This window comes from Stenella coeruleoalba, assembly GCF_951394435.1.
Source record: "Stenella coeruleoalba genome assembly, chromosome: 1".
NCBI classification, from domain to species: Eukaryota; Metazoa; Chordata; class Mammalia; order Artiodactyla; family Delphinidae; genus Stenella; species Stenella coeruleoalba.
The window spans coordinates 117,675,241-117,698,482 of NC_137169.1; the positions used below are offsets into that span (position 1 = coordinate 117,675,241).

At 39.8% G+C, this 23,242-nt stretch overlaps 1 protein-coding gene across 1 annotated transcript in view; it reads left to right on the top strand.

Moving 5' to 3' along the window:
- HSD17B7 (hydroxysteroid 17-beta dehydrogenase 7) overlaps positions 1–22,734 on the top strand; it is a 31,077-nt gene extending 8,343 nt beyond the window's left edge. Inside the window, exons 5-9 of the mRNA XM_079935291.1 lie at positions 3,915–4,109; positions 7,461–7,565; positions 8,481–8,537; positions 11,955–12,053; positions 22,218–22,734. Coding sequence (XP_079791417.1) covers positions 3,915–4,109; positions 7,461–7,565; positions 8,481–8,537; positions 11,955–12,053; positions 22,218–22,319 — 558 coding nt within the window. The 3' untranslated portion in view covers positions 22,320–22,734. The remainder of the gene's footprint in view (positions 1–3,914; positions 4,110–7,460; positions 7,566–8,480; positions 8,538–11,954; positions 12,054–22,217) is intronic.
- The last annotated feature ends 508 nt before the right edge of the window (positions 22,735–23,242 follow it).

Below are 23,242 nucleotides of genomic sequence, written 5' to 3' on the forward strand. Positions count from 1 at the left end.
ATAGTCTGTTAATTTTTTGATGAATCTATTGTTTAAAAAATTAAGTTGTTAAGGATATCTAGTATTGGGGTAATCCAGGTTGGGGGAATGGCAGAGGAGAGTTGTGGCCAAAGGCACAGTTATTACAGATGTCCTTGTGACATGACTTATCTTTGTGTATCCTTATATAGGTAGGCCTATCAGCAGGGGTTTTGGGATTGATTTATCAAATAAAATGATAGGAAGGTTGATGATGCCTTCCACTCTCTCCAAATTAGTTTTAGGAATCTTACAACTTTTTATGGATCACAAACTTGGATTCTATGTCCAGATGTAAATGCATTATATAAATGGATCCATCCCCAGTTTGATTATAAATGACCAAACTTTTAGGGCTGTTAAAAGAGTAGAGAGAATTTCTGTAAAGTTCCAGGCACAGTGCAATATTACAGTTGTGGAACCAGGTAACTGATTTAATCTCATGTTCATGAGTTCTCTTGATTGTGTTTGATGTAAATGTTCATTGCACATCTGGAAGATTTCCTAGATTTTTCTTTAATAAAACTTCAGTTTTAGGATAATCTTAGATTTATAGAATTATTGCAAAGAGAGTTCCTGCATACACTATGCCCAGTTTCCTCTATTATTGACATCTTACATTAGTATGGTAGATTTGTCACAATTAGTGAACCAATATTGATACATTACTATTAATGAAAGTCCATACCTTATTCAGAACTCTTTAATTTTGTGTGATGTCCCTTTTCAGTTCTAGCACCCCTTCTAGGATACCACATTACATTTAATAGTCAAATCTCCTTAGGCTCTTCTTGGTTGTGATAGTTTCTCACACTTTCCTTGTTTTTGAAGACCTTGACAGTTTTGGGATTACTGCTCGGGTATTTGTACATGGTCCCTTGATTGGGATTTGTCTGTTTTCCTCATGGTTAGATTTGAGAAAATGTGTTTTTAGGAAGAAGACCACAGAGACGGAGTGCCATTCTCATCACATCTAATCAATATGTTTTATCAGTATTGATGTTCTTTTTTTTTAAACATCTTTATTGGAGTATAATTGCTTTACAATGGTGTGTTAGTTTCTACTTTGTAACAAAGTGAATCAGTTATACATATGTTCCCATATCTCCTCCCTCTTGCGTCTCCCTCCCTCCCACCCTCCCTATATCACACCCCTCTGGGTGGTCACAAAGCACGGAGCTGATCTCCCTGTGCTATGCGGCTGCTTCCCACTAGCTATCTCTTTTACATTTGGTAGTGTATATATGTCAGTGCCACTTTCTCACTTCATCCCAGCTTACCCTTCCCCCTCCCCATATCCTCAAGTCCATTCTCTATGTCTGTGTCTTTATTCCTGTCCTGCCCTTAGGTTCATCAGAACCTTTTTTTTTTTTTAGATTCCATATATATGTGTTAGCATATGGTATTTGTTTTTCTCTTTCTGACTAACTTCACTCTGTATGACAGACTCTAGGTATATTGATGTTCTTTTTGATCCCCTGACTTGAATCAGTGTTTGTCAGGTTTTTCCACTATTAAGTTACTTGTTTCTTTCTCCCTTTACATACTGTACTCTTTGGAAGAGTTACTATGTGTAGCCCACACTTAAGGGGTTGTGCTTGACCTCCTTAAGAGTAGAGTAGTTATTGCAAGTAGCTCTCTGCAAGGGAGATTTGTCTATTTTCCTCCACTTAAATCTTTTTCCAATCACTTATTTATTGGCCTATTATTCCTCAGTAAAACTGAAAAAAATCATTTGTTATATCCATGCAGATTCATGGATATATATTTTTCTCCTTTGTATTATAAATACTACTTTATTTTCTTGCTCAAATTATTTTAGTTTGGGCCATTGGGAGCTCTTTCAGTTGGAACCTCTATATCTTTTTTAAAAATTTATTTATTTATTAAAAATTTTATTGAAGTACAATTGATTTAGAATGTTGTGTTAGTTTCAGGTGTACAGCAAAGTGATTCAGTTATACGTACATGTATGTGTGTGTATATATATATATATACACACACACACACACACATATCTTTTTTTTTCAGATTCTTTTCCCATATAGATTATTACAAAATATTGAGTGTAGTTCCCTGTGTTATACTTGTTGGTTATCTATTTTTTATATGGTAGTGTGTATATGTTATTCCCAAATTCCTAATCTATCCCTCCCCCCTGACCTTTCCTCTTTGGTAACCATAAGTTTGTTTTCTGTGTCTGTTTCATAAATAAGTTCATTTGTATCATTTTTTTAGATTTCACATATAAGTGATGTCATATGATATTTGTCTTTCTCTGACTTACTTCACTTAGTATGATAGGTCCATCCATGTTGCTGCAAATGGTATTATTCCATTCTTTTTTATGGCTGAGTAGTATTCCATTGTGGCATATATATATATCTATATATCTATCTATCTATATCTATCTATCTATCTCACATCGTCTTTATCCATTTATCAGTTGATGGACATGTAGATTGCTTCCATGTCTTGGGTATTATAAGTAGTACTTCAATGAACATTGGGGTGCATGTATCTTTTTGCAGTATGGTTTTCTCCAGATGCCCAAGAGTGGGATTGCAGGATCATATGGTAGCTCTATTTTTAGTAGAGCTCCTCCATATTGTTCTCCATAGTGGCTGTACCAGTTTATATTCCCATCAGCAGTGTAGGAGGGTTCCCTTTTCTCCACACCCTCCCCAGCATTTATTATTTGTAGTCTGGTATGAGGTGACACCTCATCGTAGTTTTGATTTGCATTTCTCTAATAATTAGCGATGTTGAGCATCTTTTCATGTGCCTCTTGGCCATCTGTATGTCTTCTTTGGAGGAATGTCTATGTAGATCTCCTGCCCATTTTTTGACTGGGTTGTTTGTTTTTTCTGATATTGAGCTGTATGAGCTGTTTGTATATTTTGGAAATTAATCCCTTTTTGGTTGCATCATTTGCAAATATTTTCTCCCATTCTGTAGGTTGTATTTTTGTTTTGTTTATGGTTTCCTTTGCTGTGCAAAAGCTTTTAAGTTTAATTAGGTCCCATTTGTTTATTTTTGTTTTCACTTTCATTACTCTAGGAGGTGGATCCAAAAAGATATTGCTGCAATTTATGTCAAAGAATGTTCTGCCTATGTTTTCCTCTAGGAGTTTTATACTATCTGGTCTTACATTTAGGTCTTTAATCCACTTTGAGTTTATTTTTGTGTATGGTGTTAGAGAATGTTCTAATTTCATTCTTTTACATGTAGCTGTCCAGTTTTCCCTTCACCACTTATTGAAGAGACTGTCTTTTCTCCATTGTATATTCTTGCCTCCTTTGTCTTAGGTTAATTGACCATAGCTGCGTGGGTTTATTTCTAGGCTTTCTGTCCTGTGGAACCTCTATATCTTCGACGTGCCCTCATCATTATGGCTTTCTGGTTTTGTTTTGAGCACATCCTTTCTGGCATCACATGATGTTTAAGACTCATCTTACGTATTTCCTATCCCAGTCTTAGAATCAGCCATTTTCCTAAGGAGATCTGTTTCCTTTTATTGGAGAATGGTATTAGAAACCAAGGTATGGGTGCTTATTGCTGTTGAGATAGCATTTGCTTCTAGGCTCTCTCAGCTAACAGAGCAAGGATGTATCTATGTGCATACTAACCCATTTATGTATAAATATCTGTAAATATTTTGTATGTAACCATCTGAATCTTTATTAAGCTAATCATGAGTTCACACTGATGTCTCTGACTCTAATCCCTTACCACACAGATCAGTCTAGTCTCTTCTCTTGTGTACCTGTGTCCCACTCTACCAATGACATACCTGTTCAATTCTAGTGTACATTTATATTGGTTTCAAAATTGTTATCTTGTACTCCCCCAGTATATTTTGATACATTTTTTTGTTTCTTTTATTCCTCATTCAGATTCGGGAACTGGAATCTCTCCTGTTTCATAGTGACAGTCCATCTCAGCTCATCTGGACATCATCTCGTAATGCAGTGAAATCTAATTTCAACCTTGAGGACATCCAGCACAGCAAAGGCCAGGAGCCCTACAGCTCTTCCAAATATGCTATTGACCTTCTGAGTGTGGCTTTGAACAGGAACTTCAACCAGCGGGTGAGGCCTGTCTCAGTGATATGGAAATAGCAGGGCAGTGATTTCTGAACTACCACTGATTTCCTTATATAACAGAATGAAACTACTAACAATGTCAGTAGTTACTGTTAAGCATTTGCTATGTTTTAGGTGCCGTCCTTTTTATCTATGTATGTCATTTAATACCTTTCCCATCATAGTAAGGTAGGTCTGAGTATTCCCATTTTAATATGAGGACACGAAAGATTGGAGCCCTTAAGTCATTTACCCAGAAGTCACGCAGCTAATAAAGGGTAGAGCTCAGAGTTGAGCCCACGGCTAACTTCATAGCTTGGATTTTTCCCACTAAGCCATGCGGCCACCCAGTGTTTATTATATCTGATGTTATAGGACCGTTGGTACTTAGAAAGCCTTCTGGAGAGTGGTGACCTTTGGTGAGGCTGCAGAGCTCTGTCTCTGTGAGGACCCGGGTTTTGAGAGCAGCTGTTGTCAGTCATGCTGGCTCCTTGTGTCCTCTGTGGTCTGGAACTTAGTGCTTTTTTGTGTGTCTCTCTTGCCCAGGTCTAAAATCTTAACTGGAAATCTCTGGTCTTTCCCATGGGCATTTTCCTTTGTTTGCTTTGACTGTGTTTTTTGAGTGTGGGACTGGGGAGAAATTTAATTCCACTAATATTTACAAAAGACTGACCATTTTTAGGGTACTGGCTCAGGCTCAGAATCGAGGAGGAAGGAAAAATAAAAAGACAGTGCAGAAACTATCTGCCCTTAAGGGACGTTCTTTGATCACACTTTAGGTACAGCAATCTAAGCCTTACGTAATGGTCTAGACCTGGTTGATTCTGCAATGGAGACCTTCATCAGGTGGAATTCTCACTTCTGAGAACTGGCTCTTAGAATCAAGCCTCTTAGTGAAGAGGGTGGTATAAAAGTAGAAGCTATGAGCATATTCTCTAGAAATGCATTTGAATCCTTGCTTTGTCACCAGCTTTGTAAACTTGGACAAATTATTTAATCTCCTTGTACTTCAGTTTCCTTATCTGAGAAACAGGGATAATAATAGTGCCTGCCTCATAGATTTGTTGGGAGGCTTGAATGATGGGATTGGTACGAAGCAGTCACAGCCATGCTTTGTGCTCAGAATGTGTGTGTGTGCTTGTGTGCGTGTGTGCATGTGTCTGCACACATGTGAGCGTGAATGCGTGGGGGGTGGGAGGGTGTGTGCTTGTGTGCATGCATACACGTGTGAGTGTGCCTATCCACATGCACGTGTGGTTTTTTTGGGTGTGTGCATATGTATATGAATGTGATTGTATATGTGGTATGTGTGCTTGGGTATGGGTGTCTGTGGTCATGTGGTCTGCACCTGTGTGTGCGTGTGCTTATGTGTGTTTGTGTGTTGACTGTTCTTCTTGTTATTATTTGAGCTCAGTGTGTGGGTCCAGTTGTGAGCCTCCTCCTGAGATTTCTTGAGATGTTTAAAAACTTGTCACAACTGCTTGTCCTCTGGAAACTCCCTTTTAGGGGTAAGGTCAGAGTGGATTAGCTTCTCTTTTCATAATAAGCTCTGGGATTTTGCGTGTCTCAATTATCAAATAAATTTTGGGATTTCATCTTTTACAGAAAAGGGAGATTTAGCTAATGCTGCCACCTCCTAAAATCTGTGTGATTATTTTGCAGCCTGTGATTTTTCTCCTTGGCTTTTATGAATAGAGAAGTAGCTAATAAAGAGCTACCTCCCTTTGAAGCCTTGTCTGACTGGAAATGTTGTTAGGTCTGTACAAGCTACCTGAAAGACTAACCATCCATGAATGGCCCCTCACACAGGCCTTGTGGAAGTACTCAGGGTCGTCACACTCATTCCCTAGGATTAAACGTGTGGGGTGACTGTAGTCTTGGATAAGACGGCCTCCTTGCTTGTTTCTTTTGTTGCTTAATGTCAGAAAGTTGTATGTGTTGGAAGCCCTGGATTTTAGTTCACAGATGTCTTCATTTAGGGCTGAAAAGGCCCTAACTGTTCCTGGCTAGTTCCCAGAATAAGAAATTTTCCTTAGCTATCTTTGGGGCAAAATATTCTTGGGAAGAATTTTTGGTCTCTAAGACTCCTGACTGTTTTCAGAGGACTGTTGGTAAATCAGGGGGACTCTCGGGGGCTGGATTATCCGTGTCAGGCACCTCCAGGCCCTTGCAGCACTGAATAAAGAAGAAGACCTTCCAGCTTTTGATGCTCAGGGTACTTTCTGTCCACTGAACTGACTGTGCTACACTGGCATTTTCTATTTTTGTTTAAAAGAAAAATAATAAGATTAAAAGTAATAAAAATATAAATTAAAATGGTCAACATCAAAATAAGGTAAAATGCAGTGAAAATTAAACCAAATAAACTAGTAAAACAAATCCCAGTGCTCCAAGGATTCCTAAAGACCACCCAGGGCCTCTTCTATTACTAATACGTGCCGTATGTTAACTGGGGCTCTCTTTATAGAACAGATCTTTCTAAAATGATGAGTCCTGGGCTAAGAACCTGATTTAGAGATCTTCAGTTGGAGGAGGTCTTTGTGGAACCACACACAGCCCTCATTCCTCTCTGATGCCAGGAGCTCCCAACTCAAGCTGGAGATATGGACCTTATATACCTGCAGGGAAACAGACACAGTTGAGGTTTCGTTGTCTGTATTTACTAGATCAGAAACTTCTTGCAGGCAAAGACTTTACTGTGTATGTCTTTTTTTATCTTAACTGCTTATTATTTTTTTAACATCTTTATTGGAATATAATTGCTTTACAGTGGTGTGTTAGTTTCTGCTTTATAACAAAGTGAATCAGTTATACATATACACATGTTCCCATATCTCTTCCCTCTTGCGTCTCCCTCCCTCCCACCCTCCCTATCCCACCCCTCCAGGCGGTCACAAAGCACCGAGCTGATCTCCCTGTGCTATGCGGCTGCTTCCCACTAGCTATCTACCTTACGTTTGGTAGTGTATCTATGTCCATGCCACTCTCTTGCTTTGTCACAGCTTATTTTGATTGGTCAGCTGATCTTCAATTAAGCTATTAACATGGAAAACTCAGGTAACCAGGTCCTACTTTTCTCGTCCAGCTTCAAGCTTGGTTATTCTTTGTTCTCTAAGTTTCTTGAGAATAGAGACTTTATCTTACTATTTTTTGCATCCTGAGTGCCTCTCAGAGTGAGTTCTCAGTACATGATTCTTAAACTGAAATGGTCTACCCAGCTTCAAGGACAACTTAGAGCATAGATCCTTGATGCCCTGGCTTGCTGGCTCATTTGTGTATCTCCTTTATTAACTAGCACATAGGTGACTCAAAGTATATTGAATTAAAATTAATTGCTACCCCTCTCTGTGTTCCCAGGGTCTGTATTCCAGTGTAGCATGCCCAGGTACGGTGTTGACCAATTTGACATATGGAATTATGCCTCCCTTTGTGTGGACGTTGATCATGCCAATCATATGGCTGGTAAGTGATGAATACTTCTTGTCTTAGTTTACTTAAGCTGTTCGAGTTGGAACCAAAAAGTTGTGTTTAAGGGTTGGGAAATAAGAAATTGAATCTAAAGGTGGCAGAATTCCATTTCATTCAAGGGTTTTGATGTTACTTAGTATGTAATCTCTGCTTCATACTACCTGATATTCCGACTGTACCACCATCTGAGTGTCCACTTTTCTTTAAGGGAATGTTTCTTTGGTCATGCACCATAGATCCCAAGAGTTCTATGATTATATAATTTTGGGAAACCTGTGTTCACACATTATTGAGACGTATATTATGTCTCATTAATATGTTATATACGTCTCAGAGACATATTAATACGTCTTTTGTTACCCAAACGTTATTGACTAGAGACGTTTCAATATTCATAACAAATTACCGGCTACAGGCATTAGTTTCTGCAAAAATCCCCCGGTCAATAACGAGTTAAACGATATCAAACTGGATTTCTCTGAGCTTTTAATGTAGTCAGATGCATTAAAAGTTCCCCAAAAGTGTACGATTGTGCATTGTATGATCATAGAATCATGTTTTTGCTTGTTTGTTTTGTATTTTGACCATCTTGCAGGACCAGTGTCCTCCAGCACACATTAGAAAATGTTGCTTTTAGGAAATGTCCCTCCTTGTAGAGCTCAGGAAAAAAATATCCCTCCATTATAGCAGGCAGAGAAAAAAGATGAGAAGGAAATATGCCTTCATGTTAAAAGTGGTTGATTGGAGTAATGGAGATTAAGTGATATTTCTTATTTAGATTTCTTTATTTTTTGAAACTTAAAAAATGCTCTATAATAAGAAATGCAGGTTGTCTTTTATTAATATTTAAATGAATAATGCTTTTGTGACTAAACCACCACGAAATGAATATGGTTTTCTTTTTCTTAGTTCCGCTTTTTCGCAAATGCTTTCACGTTGACACCATACAATGGAACAGAAGCACTGGTATGTTACTAGAGTTTTAATATATTGTATTCACTTCACAGATGTAGACTGTAAGTTCACTGGTTTAGAAACAATCTTAACAGAAAAGATAAGAGAACAAGCTCTGAATAATCAAGGTCCTGTTTAGGACTAAGTTCTGAGCATTAGGAGTGAACTTTGAAAGTTTAGTATGTTTCATGGCACTGGATACCATGGTTGTGGGGACAGCACTTCTGTAGAAGCAAAATACATGAGCAGCCGGAGGAGAGCACAGCGTGGAATACTGCAGCGGCAGGCAAAGCAAGACGGTGGCTGGGCAGTCAGTGTGAGATTTCCTGTGGAGAAGGTGTGTTTCATGGGTCAAGAGTAGAGGCAACAAAGTCCACCTCCACTTCCTTATGGGAAGGTTCTCTTTTCTCTGTTAATATTCGAGAATCGAGTTGTTACTTTATTAGAAAACAAGTTCGTTTCCTTAAATCGCACATGTGTGGATTGCATGTGTTTCCTCATCAATGGCAGACATTAGTAATGGATCATAATACTCTGTTCTGCTTACATAAATGATGTCTCTGAGTGTTTTTCAACTCAAGGCCCAACGACATCCACTACTAATGGATCAGAATCATCATACAAGATGAAATTTATTTGTCCTCTGTGCTTTACACCATCTGGTTGAAATTCTATTGTACTAAAGTCAGTTCTGTGTGTGTGTCTCCCTCACTCCATTTAGCTCCCTCAGGACTTTTGCTAGGCATCTTGAAAACCCGAGAGCCTAGCACTGTAGTGCTCATACTTAACAGATTCTTAAATCGTGGCTGAATTGAAATTAAGGCAAACGTTAAGGGAATTGACTTGGCACTCTTCTTTTGGTAAACATTGCAGAAACAAATGCATTGATTGTAGAGACACACAGTAGAAGCAAGTACTTTTAAACTAATTTTAATTATTTCTTAAGGTATATGTCAAACTATTTAAGATAATGAATAGTCCTTTAGGGCACTCATTCCGCACATTTATGTCACTGAAAATCAAGTCTAGAGGTCAAGTATGTATTGAGTGTCGGTGGTGTGGAAATAGAAGTCAAAATCTAGTTAGAAGTCAAAATAGTTAGAAGTTACTAAGGAGCTTAGAGTCATGTTTAGAAAAAAAGAATGAATAGAGAAAATAGACAAGAAAGTAAGACATTCTGTCATCTGGTGGCAAGTACTGTAGGGATAATCAGAAAGGAGGATCACAGGGGGGCTGGACTAGTTGGAGGAGGCTTTGCTTGCTGAGTCGGGCTTAATCCGGGCTCTGAAGGATAGGTTGGATTTGGATGAGATGAGCAGCATGACCCCAGTGTCACAGTTTTAAAAGTTTGTTGTGACCCTGCTGTAATTTCCTTCAGTGTGGATGGGTGGGAGGTAATTACCACTTAGTGATGGTTATATATGCTGGTGGATACAAATGAGGGTTTGAGCACACCACGTGTGTAGCAAGAATCTCTTCAATCTTTGGATAAGTTTTATCTCCTTAAATGGTTTGAACCTGAGTGGCCTAAAGCACGGTGGTTAAGAATGTGCTATATATAATTCTATTACTATAGAATTACAGTAATTCTGTTCAAATTCCATTTCTCCAGTTTCTGGCTGTGAACCCTTGGGCACATGTTTTTCACTCATCTAAGCCTTTTACTATTAACTGTAAAATAGGAATTATAGGAGTAAATGAGAGAAGGCTTATTGTAAAGGATTCTGTGTATTTCAGCATTTGAGATTTTAAAGAAGACCATCTTAATGAAACAAGTATAGTTCTGGCATGTGAACTGACAGATCAATGGAACAGAATAGAAAGTTGAGAATAGGCCCATAGCATACAGGGATTTGGTATATGATAATGATGGCCTTCCAAAACAATGGGGAAAAGATGGTTTATTCAGAAAATAATAGACTAGGATCTTTTCTTCTTACCTTACTGTCAAATAAAATTCTAGGTAAGTTAAAAGATCCATAAAAATTAAAATATATAGTTACTAGAAAAAAATACGGGGGGTGGGGCACTAAGATCCTACAGCCTGCTTGGTGCTGCCAAAAAAAAAAACAAAAACGGGGAAGTTATAAAATAATTTAAGAGTGTGGAGGCTTAGCTACGCCCAGTAACCATAAAAGAAAAGACTGAAAATTTTGATTTAATAAAAGTAAAAAAATTTTACATGACTAAAATTCTCACTACACATATACTCGAAAGAGTAACCACAAAGTGGAAGAACACCTGCTACTCATACCATAGATAAAGGGTTACATTTTCTTAATATCTAAGGAGCTTCAACAAATCAAGAAAAACAACCTATTGTAACAATAGGCAAAGGACATGAACAGAGAGTTTTGAAACTGTTTTAATCATATGAAAAGATGCCTAATCTTACTCCTGCAAAGAGAAATGCGAATTAAAACTATAATGAAAAACTGTTTTTCAACTCTGATTAGCAAAGATTAGAAAGTTTGATAATGTACTCTATTGGCAGTGGTCTAGGGAAATAAGCACTCTTCTACATTGCTGGGGGAGAGTAGACTCATATAGCCTCTATCAAGGACTCTTTGACAAGATCATTCAAAATAATAAACACACATACCCTTAACCCAGCAATTCCATCTTTGATATTTATCTTATAGATGTACTCAAACTTATATGGAATGATGTATTCATCATTCATCACAGTGAGGTTTGTAATAGCAAAAGCTGGAAAGAACCTCTAGGTCTAGCAGTTGAAAACTGATTCTATAAAGTGTGGCACATCCATGAAATGGAATACTGTGCTACTTTAAAAGAGAATAAAATTTTCATATACTGATTTGAAAGTATCTCCAAGGCCTGTTCAAGTGAAAAATGCAAAGTGTGGAGTAGTGTGTATATTTTGCTTCCATTTGCGTAAGAGAAATGGATATATATGTTTTTAAGCAAATAGATTTCCTTAGAAGAATATACAAAACAGTAGCATGAGTGTTTGCTTCCAGAGAGGAGAACTGGGTGGCTAGAAAGTTGGGGAGGAAGACTTTTTACCACGTACATCTTTTGAAAGTTGTACGTGTGTGTGCTTATCTATTAATAAAATATCACATCAGTGACCCATACTTTACTGTGGCGTGAGCTGAGTATCCACTCTGAATAAGCTCCAGACCACATGGCATGAACTTTAATCTGGGGATTAAGAGAAGAGACAGCTAAAATATGGTTTTTTGCTTTAAATAAAAATTTCACAGGATGCTATTAAGCAGGCTGCCCTACTGTCTTCCTTCGAATTATAGTAGTGGTTCATGAAGGCATCACAGTGAGCTGATGCTGTTCAGGAGGACTTTGAGGATTTGTCTGGGGCTCTGTAAAGTGCTGATTGTACATCCCCTCCAGCCTCACTCACCTTGGGCAGAAGAGAGGAATCACTGACACCCTCTTCTTTTCCAGGTCTGGCTTTTCCACCAAAAGCCCGAGTCTCTCGATCCTCTGGTGAAATATCTGAGTGCCACCACTGGCTTTGGAAGCAATTACGTAACGTCCAAAAAGGTAAATGTTTCCTTTGTTTCACTGAAGAGGTTGCTGCTGGGTTCCTGACCAGCCCTACCAGCTGCCCAGCTTCTCTCTCCTGGGCCTCCCGTCTCCGCTCGCTGGCATCACGTGGGCCTGTTTTCATTTCTTTCTGCTCTCTCCTGCCTCTCAGCCATGGCACACCTTCTCTCCACCTAAACTGCTCTTACCCTTCTTTCTACTGATTCATTTCTACTGTTTATCTTTAAGATCACAGCTTTCACGTGACCTTTTACATCAGGTCAGATGCTTTCATGCTAGGCTTTTTTGACCTCTTATGCCAGTTCTGTGTAGTATTCATTCAGTAGCGGGCCACCTTGTCCAAGGATAAGCTCCATGAGGAGGGGGGGATTGCACCCCCTTTCCTAGCATGTTCCCTTGCACATGGCAGGTGCTCAAGAAATGTGTCACAAGTTGGATGAAATATAAAGCATCTTTCTGAGTGAAGTTAGCTTCCCTTCGAGTGTTCAGTTCCACTTATGACAACTGTTAGCTTTAATAGACTGGTGTTTTGAGGAGGAACGGGATGGAGTTTGGAAAAAAAATGAATGCTGTGTTTTGTAGACTCTGTGTAACCTAAAATGAAATTAAACATAGTTACAGGAGACTTCCCTGGTGGCCCAGTGGTTAAGACTCAGCACTCCCAATGCAGGGGGGCCGGGGTTCGATCCCTGGTCAGGGAACTAGGTCTTGCATGCCACAACTAAAAATGATCCCGTATGCTGCACCTAAAGATCCCACACGCGGCAACTAAGATCCTGTCTGCTGCAACCAAGATGCGGCACAGCCAGATAAATAATAAAAATAAACCTAGTTACATATTAGAAAAATGAAAAAAGTTTTATTTTGACCCTGTAAGGGATTAATTTTGTTGTTGTTTTTTTTTTTTTTTGGCTGCATTGGGTCTTCGTTGCTGCACGTGGGCTTTCTCTAGTTGCGGCGAGCGGGGTCTACTCTTCCTTGCAGTGCACGGGCTTCTCATTGCAGTGGCTTCTCTTGTTGCAGAGCACGGGCTCCAGGTGCGCGGGCCTCAGTAGCTGTGGCTCACGGGCTCTAGAGCACAGGCTCAGTAGTTGTGGCGCACGGGCTTAGTTGCTTTGAGACATGTGGGATCTTCCTGGACCAGGGCTTGAATCCGTGTCCCTCGCATTGGTAGGTGGATTGGTAAGCGGATTCTTAACCACTGCGCCACCAGTGAAGTCCTAATTTTGTTGTATTTTTGTCATGAGTAAGGTTTACTTTAGCTTCCCATTTTTCACTGCCTATCTTATTGTGAGGAGGAATCGGCATAAAATAAAATTAGATTGAAGCAAATAAGTTAGCTAAGTCAGAGTCAAAATTGTCAGTGATCTTGTCTATGTCAGTAGCTTGAGGTCTAAGGGGAACCAGGCTCTCTGCTTCCCGTGGTATATGTTTACTGAAAATGAACCTATGAACCTCCAGTGTTTCCCAAATACCTTTTGTGGGATAGTTCCTTGAGAAGATTTGCAGAAAGCAGTTTGTCAGCCAAGTAAATTTGAGAAATGCTTCATATTATATGTCCCTCTTTCAGAGACATGCACAATGCACATTAGCCCAGTAAAGGCTTTGAGAGGTTGATACAGTTAAGAAATATGCGTGACGTGTTTCATCCTGCTGCTTGCAAGCTATTCTTGACTATACAACTTTTTCTTTTCTCTTTAAATTTTACATAATGCTTAACATCATCCCAAAGAACACACTTTGGGAACTCTATTGTAAACTAATGAGCTTACTTTTAGGCCCTCAGAATTTGTTTGGACTTACTATCCATTGATCTTGAAGGAATAATTGGTTTACCAAGGGGAGAAAATGTTTAATTCTATAAACCAAAGTATTTTATTAGCATTTCATAGAAATGCATTGCAGAATGTTTTTTTTTTTTAACACCTTTATTGGGGTATAACTGCTTTACAATGGTGTGTTAGTTTCTGCTTTATAACGAAGTGAATCACTTATACATATACATATGTTCCCATATCTCTTCCCTCTTGCATCTCCCTCCCTCCCACCCTCCCTATCCTACCCCTCCAGGCGGTCACAAAGCACTGAGCCGATATCCCTGTGACATAGGGCTGCTTCCCACTAGCTATCTATATTACGTTTGTTAGTGTATATATGTCCATGCCTCTCTCATGTCCTGTCACAGCTCACCCTTCCCCCTCCCCATATCCTCAAGTCCGTTCTCCAGTAGGTCTGTGTCTTTATTCCTGTCTTACCCCTAGGTTCTTCATGACATTTTTTTCCCTTAAATTCCATATATATGTGTTAGCATATGGTATTTGTCTTTCTCTTTCTGACTTACTTCACTCTGTATGAGAGACTCTAGGTCTATCCACCTCATTACAAATAGCTCAATTTCATTTCTTTTTATGGCTGAGTAATATTCCATTGTATATATGTGCCACATCTTCTTTATCCATTCATCCGATGATGGGCACTTAGGTTGTTTCCATCTCCGGGCTATTGTAAATAGAGCTGCAATGAACATTTTGGTAAATGACTCTTTTTGAATTTTGGTTTTCTCAGGGTAAATGCCCAGTAGTGGGATTGCTGGGTCATATGGTAGTTCTATTTGTAGTTTTTTAAGGAACCTCCATACTGTTCTCCATAGTGGCTGAACCAATTCACATTCCCACCAGCAGTGCAAGAGGGTTCCCTTTTCTCCACACCCTCTCCAGCATTTATTGTTTCTAGACTTTTTGATGATGGCCATTCTGACTGGTGTGAGATGATATCTTATTGTAGTTTTGATTTGCATTTCTCTAATGATTGGTGAAGTTGAGCATTCTTTCATGTGTTTGTTGGCAGTCTGTATATCTTCTTTGGAGAAATGTCTATTTAGGTCTTCTGCCCATTTTTGGATGGGGTTGTTTGTTTTTTTGTTATTGAACTGCATGAGCTGCTTGTAAATTTTGGAAATTAATCCTTTATCAGTTGCTTCATTTGCAAATATTTTCTCCCATTCTGAGGGTTGTCTTTTGGTCTTGTTTATGGTTTCCTTTGCTGTGCAAAAGCTTTGAAGTTCCATTAGGTCCTATTTGTTTATTTTTGTTTTTATTTCCATTTCTCTAGGAGGTGGGTCAAAAAGAATCTTGCTGTGAGTTATGTCATAGAGTGTTCTGCCTATGTTTTCCTCTAAGAGTTTGATAGTTTCTGGCCTTACATTTAGCTCTTTAATCCATTTTGAGCTTATTTTTGTGTATGGTGTTAGGGAGTGATCTAATCTCATACTTTTACATGTACCTGTCCAGTTTTCCCAGCACCACTTATTGAAGAGGCTGTCCTTTCTCCACTGTACATTCCTGCCACCTTTATCAAAGATAAGGTGTCCATATGTGCGTGGGTTTATCTCTGGGCTTTCTATCTTGTTCCATTGATCTTTCTGTTTTTTGTGCCAGTACCATACTGTCTTGATTACTGTAGCTTTGGAGTATAGTCTGAGGTCAGGGAGCCTGATTCCTCCAGCTCCGTTTTTTGTTCTCAAGATTGCTTTGGCTATTCGGGGTCTTTTGTGTTTCCATACAAATTGCAAAATTTTTTGTTCTACTTCTGTGAAAAATGCCAGTGGTAGTTTGATAGGGATTGCATTGAATCTATAGATTGCTTTGGGTAGTAGAGTCATTTTCACAATGTTGATTCTTCTAATCCAAGAACATGGTATATTTCTCCATCTATTTGTATCATCTTTAATTTCTTTCATCAGTGTGTTATAATTTTCTGCATACAGGTCTTTTGTCTCCTTAGCTAGGTTTATTCCTAGATATTTTATTCTTTTTGTTGCAATGGTAAATGGGAGTGTTTTCTTGATTTCACTTGCAGATTTTTCATCATTAGTATATAGGAATGCCAGAGATTTCTGTGCATTAATTTTGTCTCCTGCAACTTTACCAAATTCATTGATTAGCTCTAGTAGTTTTCTGGTAGCATCTTTAGGATTCTCTATGTATAGTATCGTGTCATCTGCAAACAGTGACAGCTTTACTTCTTCTCTTCCAATTTGGATTCCTTTTATTTCCTTTTCTTCTCTGATTGCTGTGGCTAAAACTTCCAAAACTATGTTGAATAAGAGTGGTGAGAGTGGGCAACCTTGTCTTGTTCCTGATCTTAGTGGAAATGCTTTCAGTTTTTCACCATTGAGGATGATGTTGGCTGTGGGCTTGTCATATATGGCCTTTATTATGTTGAGGAAAGTTCCCTCTATGCCTACTTTCTGCAGGGCTTTTATCATAAATGGGTGTTGAATTTTGTCAAAAGCTTTCTCTGCATCTATTGAGATGATCATATGGTTTTTCTCCTTCAATTTGTTAATATGGTTTATCACATTGATAGATTTGCGTATACTGAAGAATCCTTGAATTGCTGGAATAAACCCCACTTGATCATGGTGTATGATCCTTTTAATGTGCTGTTGGATTCTGTTTGCTAGTATTTTGTTGAGGATTTTTGCATCTATGTTCATCAGTGATATTGGCCTGTAGTTTTCTTTCTTTGTGACATCCTTGTCTGGTTTTGGTATCAAGGTGATGGTGGCCTCTTAGAAGGAATTTGGGAGTGTTCCTCCCTCTGCTATATTTTGGAAGAGTTTGAGAAGGATGGGTGTTAGCTCTTCTCTAAATGTTTGATAGAATTCCCCTGTGAAGCTATCTGGTCCTGGGCTTTTGTTTGTTGGAAGATTTTTAATCACAGTTTCAATTTCAGTGCTTGTGATTGGTCTGTTCATATTTTCTATTTCTTCCTGCTTCAGTCTTGGCAGGTTGTGCATTTCTAAGAATTTGTCCATTTCTTCCAGATTGTCCATTTTATTGGCATAGTTGCTTGTAGTAATCTCTCATGATCTTTCTTATTTCTGCAGTGTCAGTTGTTACTTCTCCTTTTTCATTTCTAATTCTATTCATTTGAGTCTTCTCCCTTTTTTTCTTGATGAGTCTGGCTAATGGTTTATCTATTTTGTTTATCTTCTCAAAGAACCATCTTTTAGTTTTACTGATCTTTGCTATTGTTTCCTTCATTTCTTTTCCATTTATTTCTGATCTGATTTTTATGATTTCTTTCCTTCTGCTAACTTTGGGGGTTTTTTGTTCTTCTTTCTCTAATTGCTTAAGGTGCAAGGTTAGGTTGTTTATTCGAGATGTTTCCTGCTTCTTAAGATGGGCTTGTATTGCTATAAACTTCCCCCTTAAAACTGCTTTTGCTGCATCCCATAGATTTTGTGTCATTGTGTCTCCATTGTCATTTGTTTCTTGGTATTTTTTTATTTCTTCTTTGATTTCTTCAGTGATCACTTCGTTATTAATTAGTGTATTGTTTAGCCTCCATGTGTTTGTATTTTATACAGATCTTTTCCTGTAATTGATATCTAGTCTCATGGTGTTGTGGTCGGAAAAGATACTTGATACAATTTCAATTTTCTTAAATTTACCAAGGCTTGATTTGTGACCCAAGATATGATCTATCCTGGAGAATGTTCCATGAGCACTTGAGAAAAATGTGTATTCTGTTGTTTTTGGATGGACTGTCCTATAAATATCAATTAAGTCCATCTTGTTTAATGTATCATTTAAAGCTTGTGTTTCCTTATTTATTTTCATTTTGGATGATCTGTCCATGGGTGAAAGTGGGGTGCTAAAGTCCCCTACTATGAATGTGTTACTGTCGATTCCCCCTTTTATGGCTGTTAGTTTTTGCCTTATGTATTGAGGTGCTCCTGTGTTGGGTGCATAAATATTTACAATTGTTATATCTTCTTCTTGGATCGATCCCTTGATCATTATGTAGTGTCCTTCTTTGTCTCTTTTAATAGTCCTTATTTTAAAGTCTATTTTGTCTGATATGAGAATTGCTACTCCAGCTTTCTTTTGGTTTCCATTTGCCTGGAATATCTTTTTCCATCCCCTTCCTTTCAGTCTGTATGTGTCTCTAGGTCTGAAGTGGGTCTCTTGTAGACAGCATATGTATGGGTCTTGCTTTTGTATCCATTCAGCCAATCTGTCTTTTGGTGGGAGCATTTAGTCCATTTACATTTAAGGTAATTATCGATATGTATGTTCCTATTCCCATTTTCTAAATTGTTTTGGGTTCATTATTATAGGTCTTTTCCTTCTCTTGTGTTTCTTGCCTACAGAAGTTCCTTTAGCATTTGTTGTAAAGCTGGTTTGGTGGTGCTGAACTCTCTCAGCTTTTGCTTGTCTGTAAAGGTTTTAATTTCTCCATCAAATCTGAATGAGATCCTTGCTGGGTAGAGTAGTCTTGGTTGCAGGTTTTTCTCCTTCATCACTTTCCGTATGTCCTGCCACTCCCTTTTGGCTTGTAGGGTTTCTGCTGAGAGATCAGCTGTTAACCTTATGGGGATTCCCTTGTGTGTTATTTGTTGTTTTTCCCTTGCTGCTTTTAATATGCTTTCTTTGTATTTAATTTTTGACAGTTTGATTAATATGTGTCTTGGTGTATTTCTCCTTGGATTTACCCTGTATGGGACTCTCTGTGCTTCCTGGACTTCATTAACTATTTCCTTTCCCATATTAGGGAAGTTTTCAAGTATAATCTCTTCAAATATTTTCTCAGTCCCTTTCTTTTTCTCTTCTTCTTCTGGAACCCCTATAATTCGAATGTTGGTGCGTTTAATGTTGTCCCAGAGGTCTCTGAGACTGTCCTCAGTTCTTTTCATTCTTTTTTCTTTATTCTGCTCTGCAGTAGTTATTTCCACTATTTTATCTTCCAGGTCACTTATCCGTTCCTCTGCCTCAGTTATTCTGCTATTGATCCCATCTAGAGTACTTTTAATTTCATTTATTGTGTTGTTCATCATTGCTTGTTTCATCTTTAGTTCTTCTAGGTCCTTGTTAACTGATTCTTGCATTTTGTCCATTCTATTGTCCATTCTATCTCCAAGATTTCGGATCATCCTTACTATCATTATTCTGAATTCTTTTTCAGGTAAGCTGCCTATTTCCTCTTCATTTGTTAGGTCTGGTGCATTTTTATCTTGCTCCTTTATCTGCTGTGTGTTTTTCTGTCTTCTCATTTTGCTTATCTTACTGTGTTTGGGGTCTCCTTTTTGCAGGCTGCAGGTTCGTAGTTCCCGTTGTTTTTGATGTCTGTCTCCAGTGGCTAAGGTTGGTTCAGTGGGTTGTGTAGGCTTCCTGGTGGAGGGGACTAGTGCCTGTGTTGTGGTGGATGAGGCTGGATCTTGTCTCTCTAGTGGGCAGGTCCACGTCTGGTGGTGTGTTTTTGGGTGTCTGTGGCCTTCTTATGGTTTTAGGCAGCCTCTCTGCTAATGGGTGGGGTTGTGTTCCTGTTTTGCTAGTTGTTTGGCATAGGTTGTCCAGCACTGTAGCTTGCTGGTTGTTGAGTGAAGCTGGGTGCTGGTGTTAAGATGGAGGTCTCTGGGAGATTTTCGCTGTTTGACATCATGTGGAGCTGGGAGGTCTCTTGTTGACCAGTGTCCTGAAGTTGGCTCTCCCACCTCAGAGGCGGAGCCCTGACTCCTGGCTGGAGCACCAAGAGCCTTTCATCCACACGGCTCAGAATAAAAGGGAGAAAAAGTAGAGAGAATTAGTAGAAGTATGAAGAAATAAAGAAAGAAAGGAGGGAAGGAAGGAAGGAAGGAAAGAAAGAAGGTAAAGTAGAATAAAGTTATTAAAATTAAAATTAATTATTAAGAAAAAAATTAAAAAACCAAGGACGGATGGAACCCTAGGACAAATGGTGGAAGCAAAGCTATACAGACAAGATCTCACACAGAAGCATACACATACACATTCACAAAAAGAGGAAAAGGGGAAAAAATCATAGATCTTGCTCTCAAAGCCCACCTCCTCAATTTGGGATGATTCGTTGTCTATTCATGTATTCCGAAGATGCAGGGTACATCAAGTTGATTGTGTAGCTTTAATCCGCTGCTTCTGAGGCTGCTGGGAGAGATTTCCCTTTCTCTTCTTTGTTCTCACAGCTCACAGGGGCTCAGCTTTGCATTTGGCCCTGCCTCTGCATGTAGGTCTCTAGAGGGTGTCTGTTATTTGCTCAGACAGGACAGGGGTTAAAGGAGCCGCTGATTCGGGGGCTCTGGCGCACTCAGGCCGGGGGGAGGGAGGGGCACTGTGTGCGGGGCGGGCCTGCGGCGGCAGAGGCCGCCATGACGTTGCACCAGCCTGAGGCCCGCCGTGCGTTCTCCCGGGGGAGTTGTCCCTGGATCCTGGGAACCTGGCAGTGGCGGGCTGCACAGGCTCCCCGGAAGAGGGGTGTGGATAGTGACCTGTGCTCGCACACAGGCCCCTTGGTGGCGGCAGCAGCAGCCTTAGCATCTCCCCCCTGTCCCTGGGGTCCGTGCTTTTAGCCGCGGCTCGCGCCCGTCTCTGGGGATCGTGCTTTTAGCCACGGTTCGTGCCCGTCTCTGTAGTTCCTTTAAGCAGCGCTCTTAAACCCCTCTCCTCGCGCACTAGGAAACAAAGAGGGAAGTAAAAGTCTCTTGCCTCTTCGGCAGGTGCAGACTTTTCCCCGGACTCCCTCCCGGCTAGCCGTGGTACACTAACCCCTTCAGGCTATGTTCAAGCCGCCACCCCCAGTCCTCTCCCTGTGCTCCTACCGAAGCCCGAGCCTCAGCTCCCAGCCCCGCCCGCCCCGGAGGGTGAGCAGACAAGCCTCTTGGGCTGGTGAGTGCCGGTCGGCACCGATCCTCTGTGCGGGAATCTCCCCGCTTTGCCCTCTGCACCCGTTGCTGTGCACTCCTCTGTGGCTCCGAAGCTCCCCCCTCCGCATCCCGCAGTCTCTGCCCGCGAAGGGGCTTCCTAGTGTGTGGAAACCTTTCCTTCACAGCTCCCTCCCACTGGTGCAGGTGTCGTCCCTATTCTTTTGTCTCTGTTTTTTTCTTTTGCCCTACCCAGGTACGTGGGGAGTTTCTTGCCTTTTGGGAGGTCTGAGGTCTTCTGCCAGCATTCAGTAGGTGTTCTGTAGGAGTTGTTCCGCGTGTAGTTGTATTTCTGGTGTATCTGTGGGGAGGAAGGTGATCTGCACGTCTTACTCTTCTGCCATTTTCCCAGCACTGCAGAATATGTTTTAACCTTTGATTAATTTTGGGAAGTCAGCTCTCTGCTCTGTTTAAAGGTTGGGTTGAACTAAAGAGAGCTATAATGTCTTTTCCAGTTACAACATGAAAAAACACTAATATGATTGAACGAATAGAAATATTTTTTCCAAAATGTTATAAAGTTTTCTTTCATTTTTTAGCCTTTTAGCTTCATGAAGAAAGAGGCTTTTTTTAAGTTTAGGCTCTGTGTTGACTTGGAAAGAGATAACAAACACTTTATAGGGGCTGAAAGTTTGCTTTTACGTACAGTGTGTAAGTTAAATTAGATTTTCTACATAAAAGAGAAGAGTGTAAAATAATAGTGGATTAAACAAGATAAAAGCTTAGGTTTCTCGCATGTAAAGCAGTTTGGAGAGGCAACCTTAGGCTGGCCTGGCAGCTCTGCAAATTATCAGGTGCCCAGGTTCCTTCAGTCATCCCTGAGGTGTGGCCCTCATCCTTATAGCTCAGGGAAGCAGCATGGAAGAAGGGAGAAGGAAAGGGGTGCCCCATTCCTTTTAAAGAGAGTCCTGGATAGGTACCATACCACACTTCCACTTACATCCCATTGGCCAGAACATGGTCACCTGGTACCACTAACTTCAGTGTAGGCTGGAAATGTAGTCTTTCATCTGCAGGGCTGTGAGCTCAGCTAAGATCAGGGCTCTTTTACTAAAGAATGTGGATATTAGGAAGTAAGTAGCAGTTGGAATTAAAAAAAAAATTCTTGATTTTCCTCTCTTGGCCTTTTTTATATCACAGATGTTTGGTGTCTTCTGTTACTAGGTACACAGCAGTTAGGGGAGACAGCAAAGCTCAGATCTTTCAGTCTTGCTATTTAAGGGAAGCATCAGTAGGCTTGGTGAGTGTTAGAGTTTGGATGGAGAGTTAATGTGTCCTCAGGATTCCTAACATTCCCCACGTGGCTGCCACCACAGCCCATTCCAACTGGCCCTATTTTGGGTTCTCTTACCTGTGTTATTTAAATGGCTCCCTTTTATTCAAATACTATTCATTTCATTTTTCCTTCGTAGTCATCCCCATCTTTGTTTCTTTTCCAGATAGACCTAGATGAAGACACTGCTGAAAAATTTTACCAAAACTTACTGGAACTGGAAAAGGATATTAGGGTCACCATTCAAAAAAGCAAAAACCAGAGCTGAAAATGGTGCTCTCTGAGCACCATTTTCATGCCTTCTGTGGATTCTGGAGCACCTGGGTTTCTGAGTTGGATGGTGTGCATTTGTGGTAAACTGTGAGTTCTGATTTTCTCCTTGTTTCAGAATTACCTCTATGACTGTGTGTGTGTTTGTGCATGTGAGAAAAAGATTGATAAAATATAATATATTCTTAAGAATGGTGTTATATCAAAATTGTCCTAAGTGTCCATCATTGGATGAATGGATAAAGAATATGTGGCACATATATACAATGGAATATTACTCAGCCATAAAAAGAAATGAAATTGAGCTGTTTGTAATGAGGTGGATGGACCTAGAGTCTGTCATACAGAGTGAAGTAAGTCAGAAAGAGAAAGACAAATACCATATGCTAACACATATATATGGAATTTAAGAAAAAAAAATGTCATGAAGAACCTAGGGGTAAGACGGGAATAAAGACACAGATCTACTAGAGAATGGACTTGAGGGTATGGAGGGGGAAGGGTAAGCTGTGACAAAGCAAGAGAGTGGCATGAACATACATACACTACCAAACGTAAAATAGGTAGTGGGAAGCAGCCGCATAGCACAGGGAGATCAGCTCAGTGCTTTGTGACCACCTGGAGGGGTGGGAGAGAGGGAGACGCAAGAGGGAAGAGATATGGGAACATGTGTATATGTATAACTGATTCACTTTTTTATAAAGCAGAAACTAACACACCACTGTAAAGCAATTATACTCCAATAAAGATGTAAAAAAAAAAATTGTGCTAGTCACAATTTGTTTATTCTGTTAACTGCAGCCCAAGCTACACTTCATGGGATGAGGTGTAGACTTGAATAATCATGACACAGACACACACTGGTTCTCCTTTTCACCTGTCCCAGCAGGAGGAAATACTGCCCATTCTCTGAGTGACCAT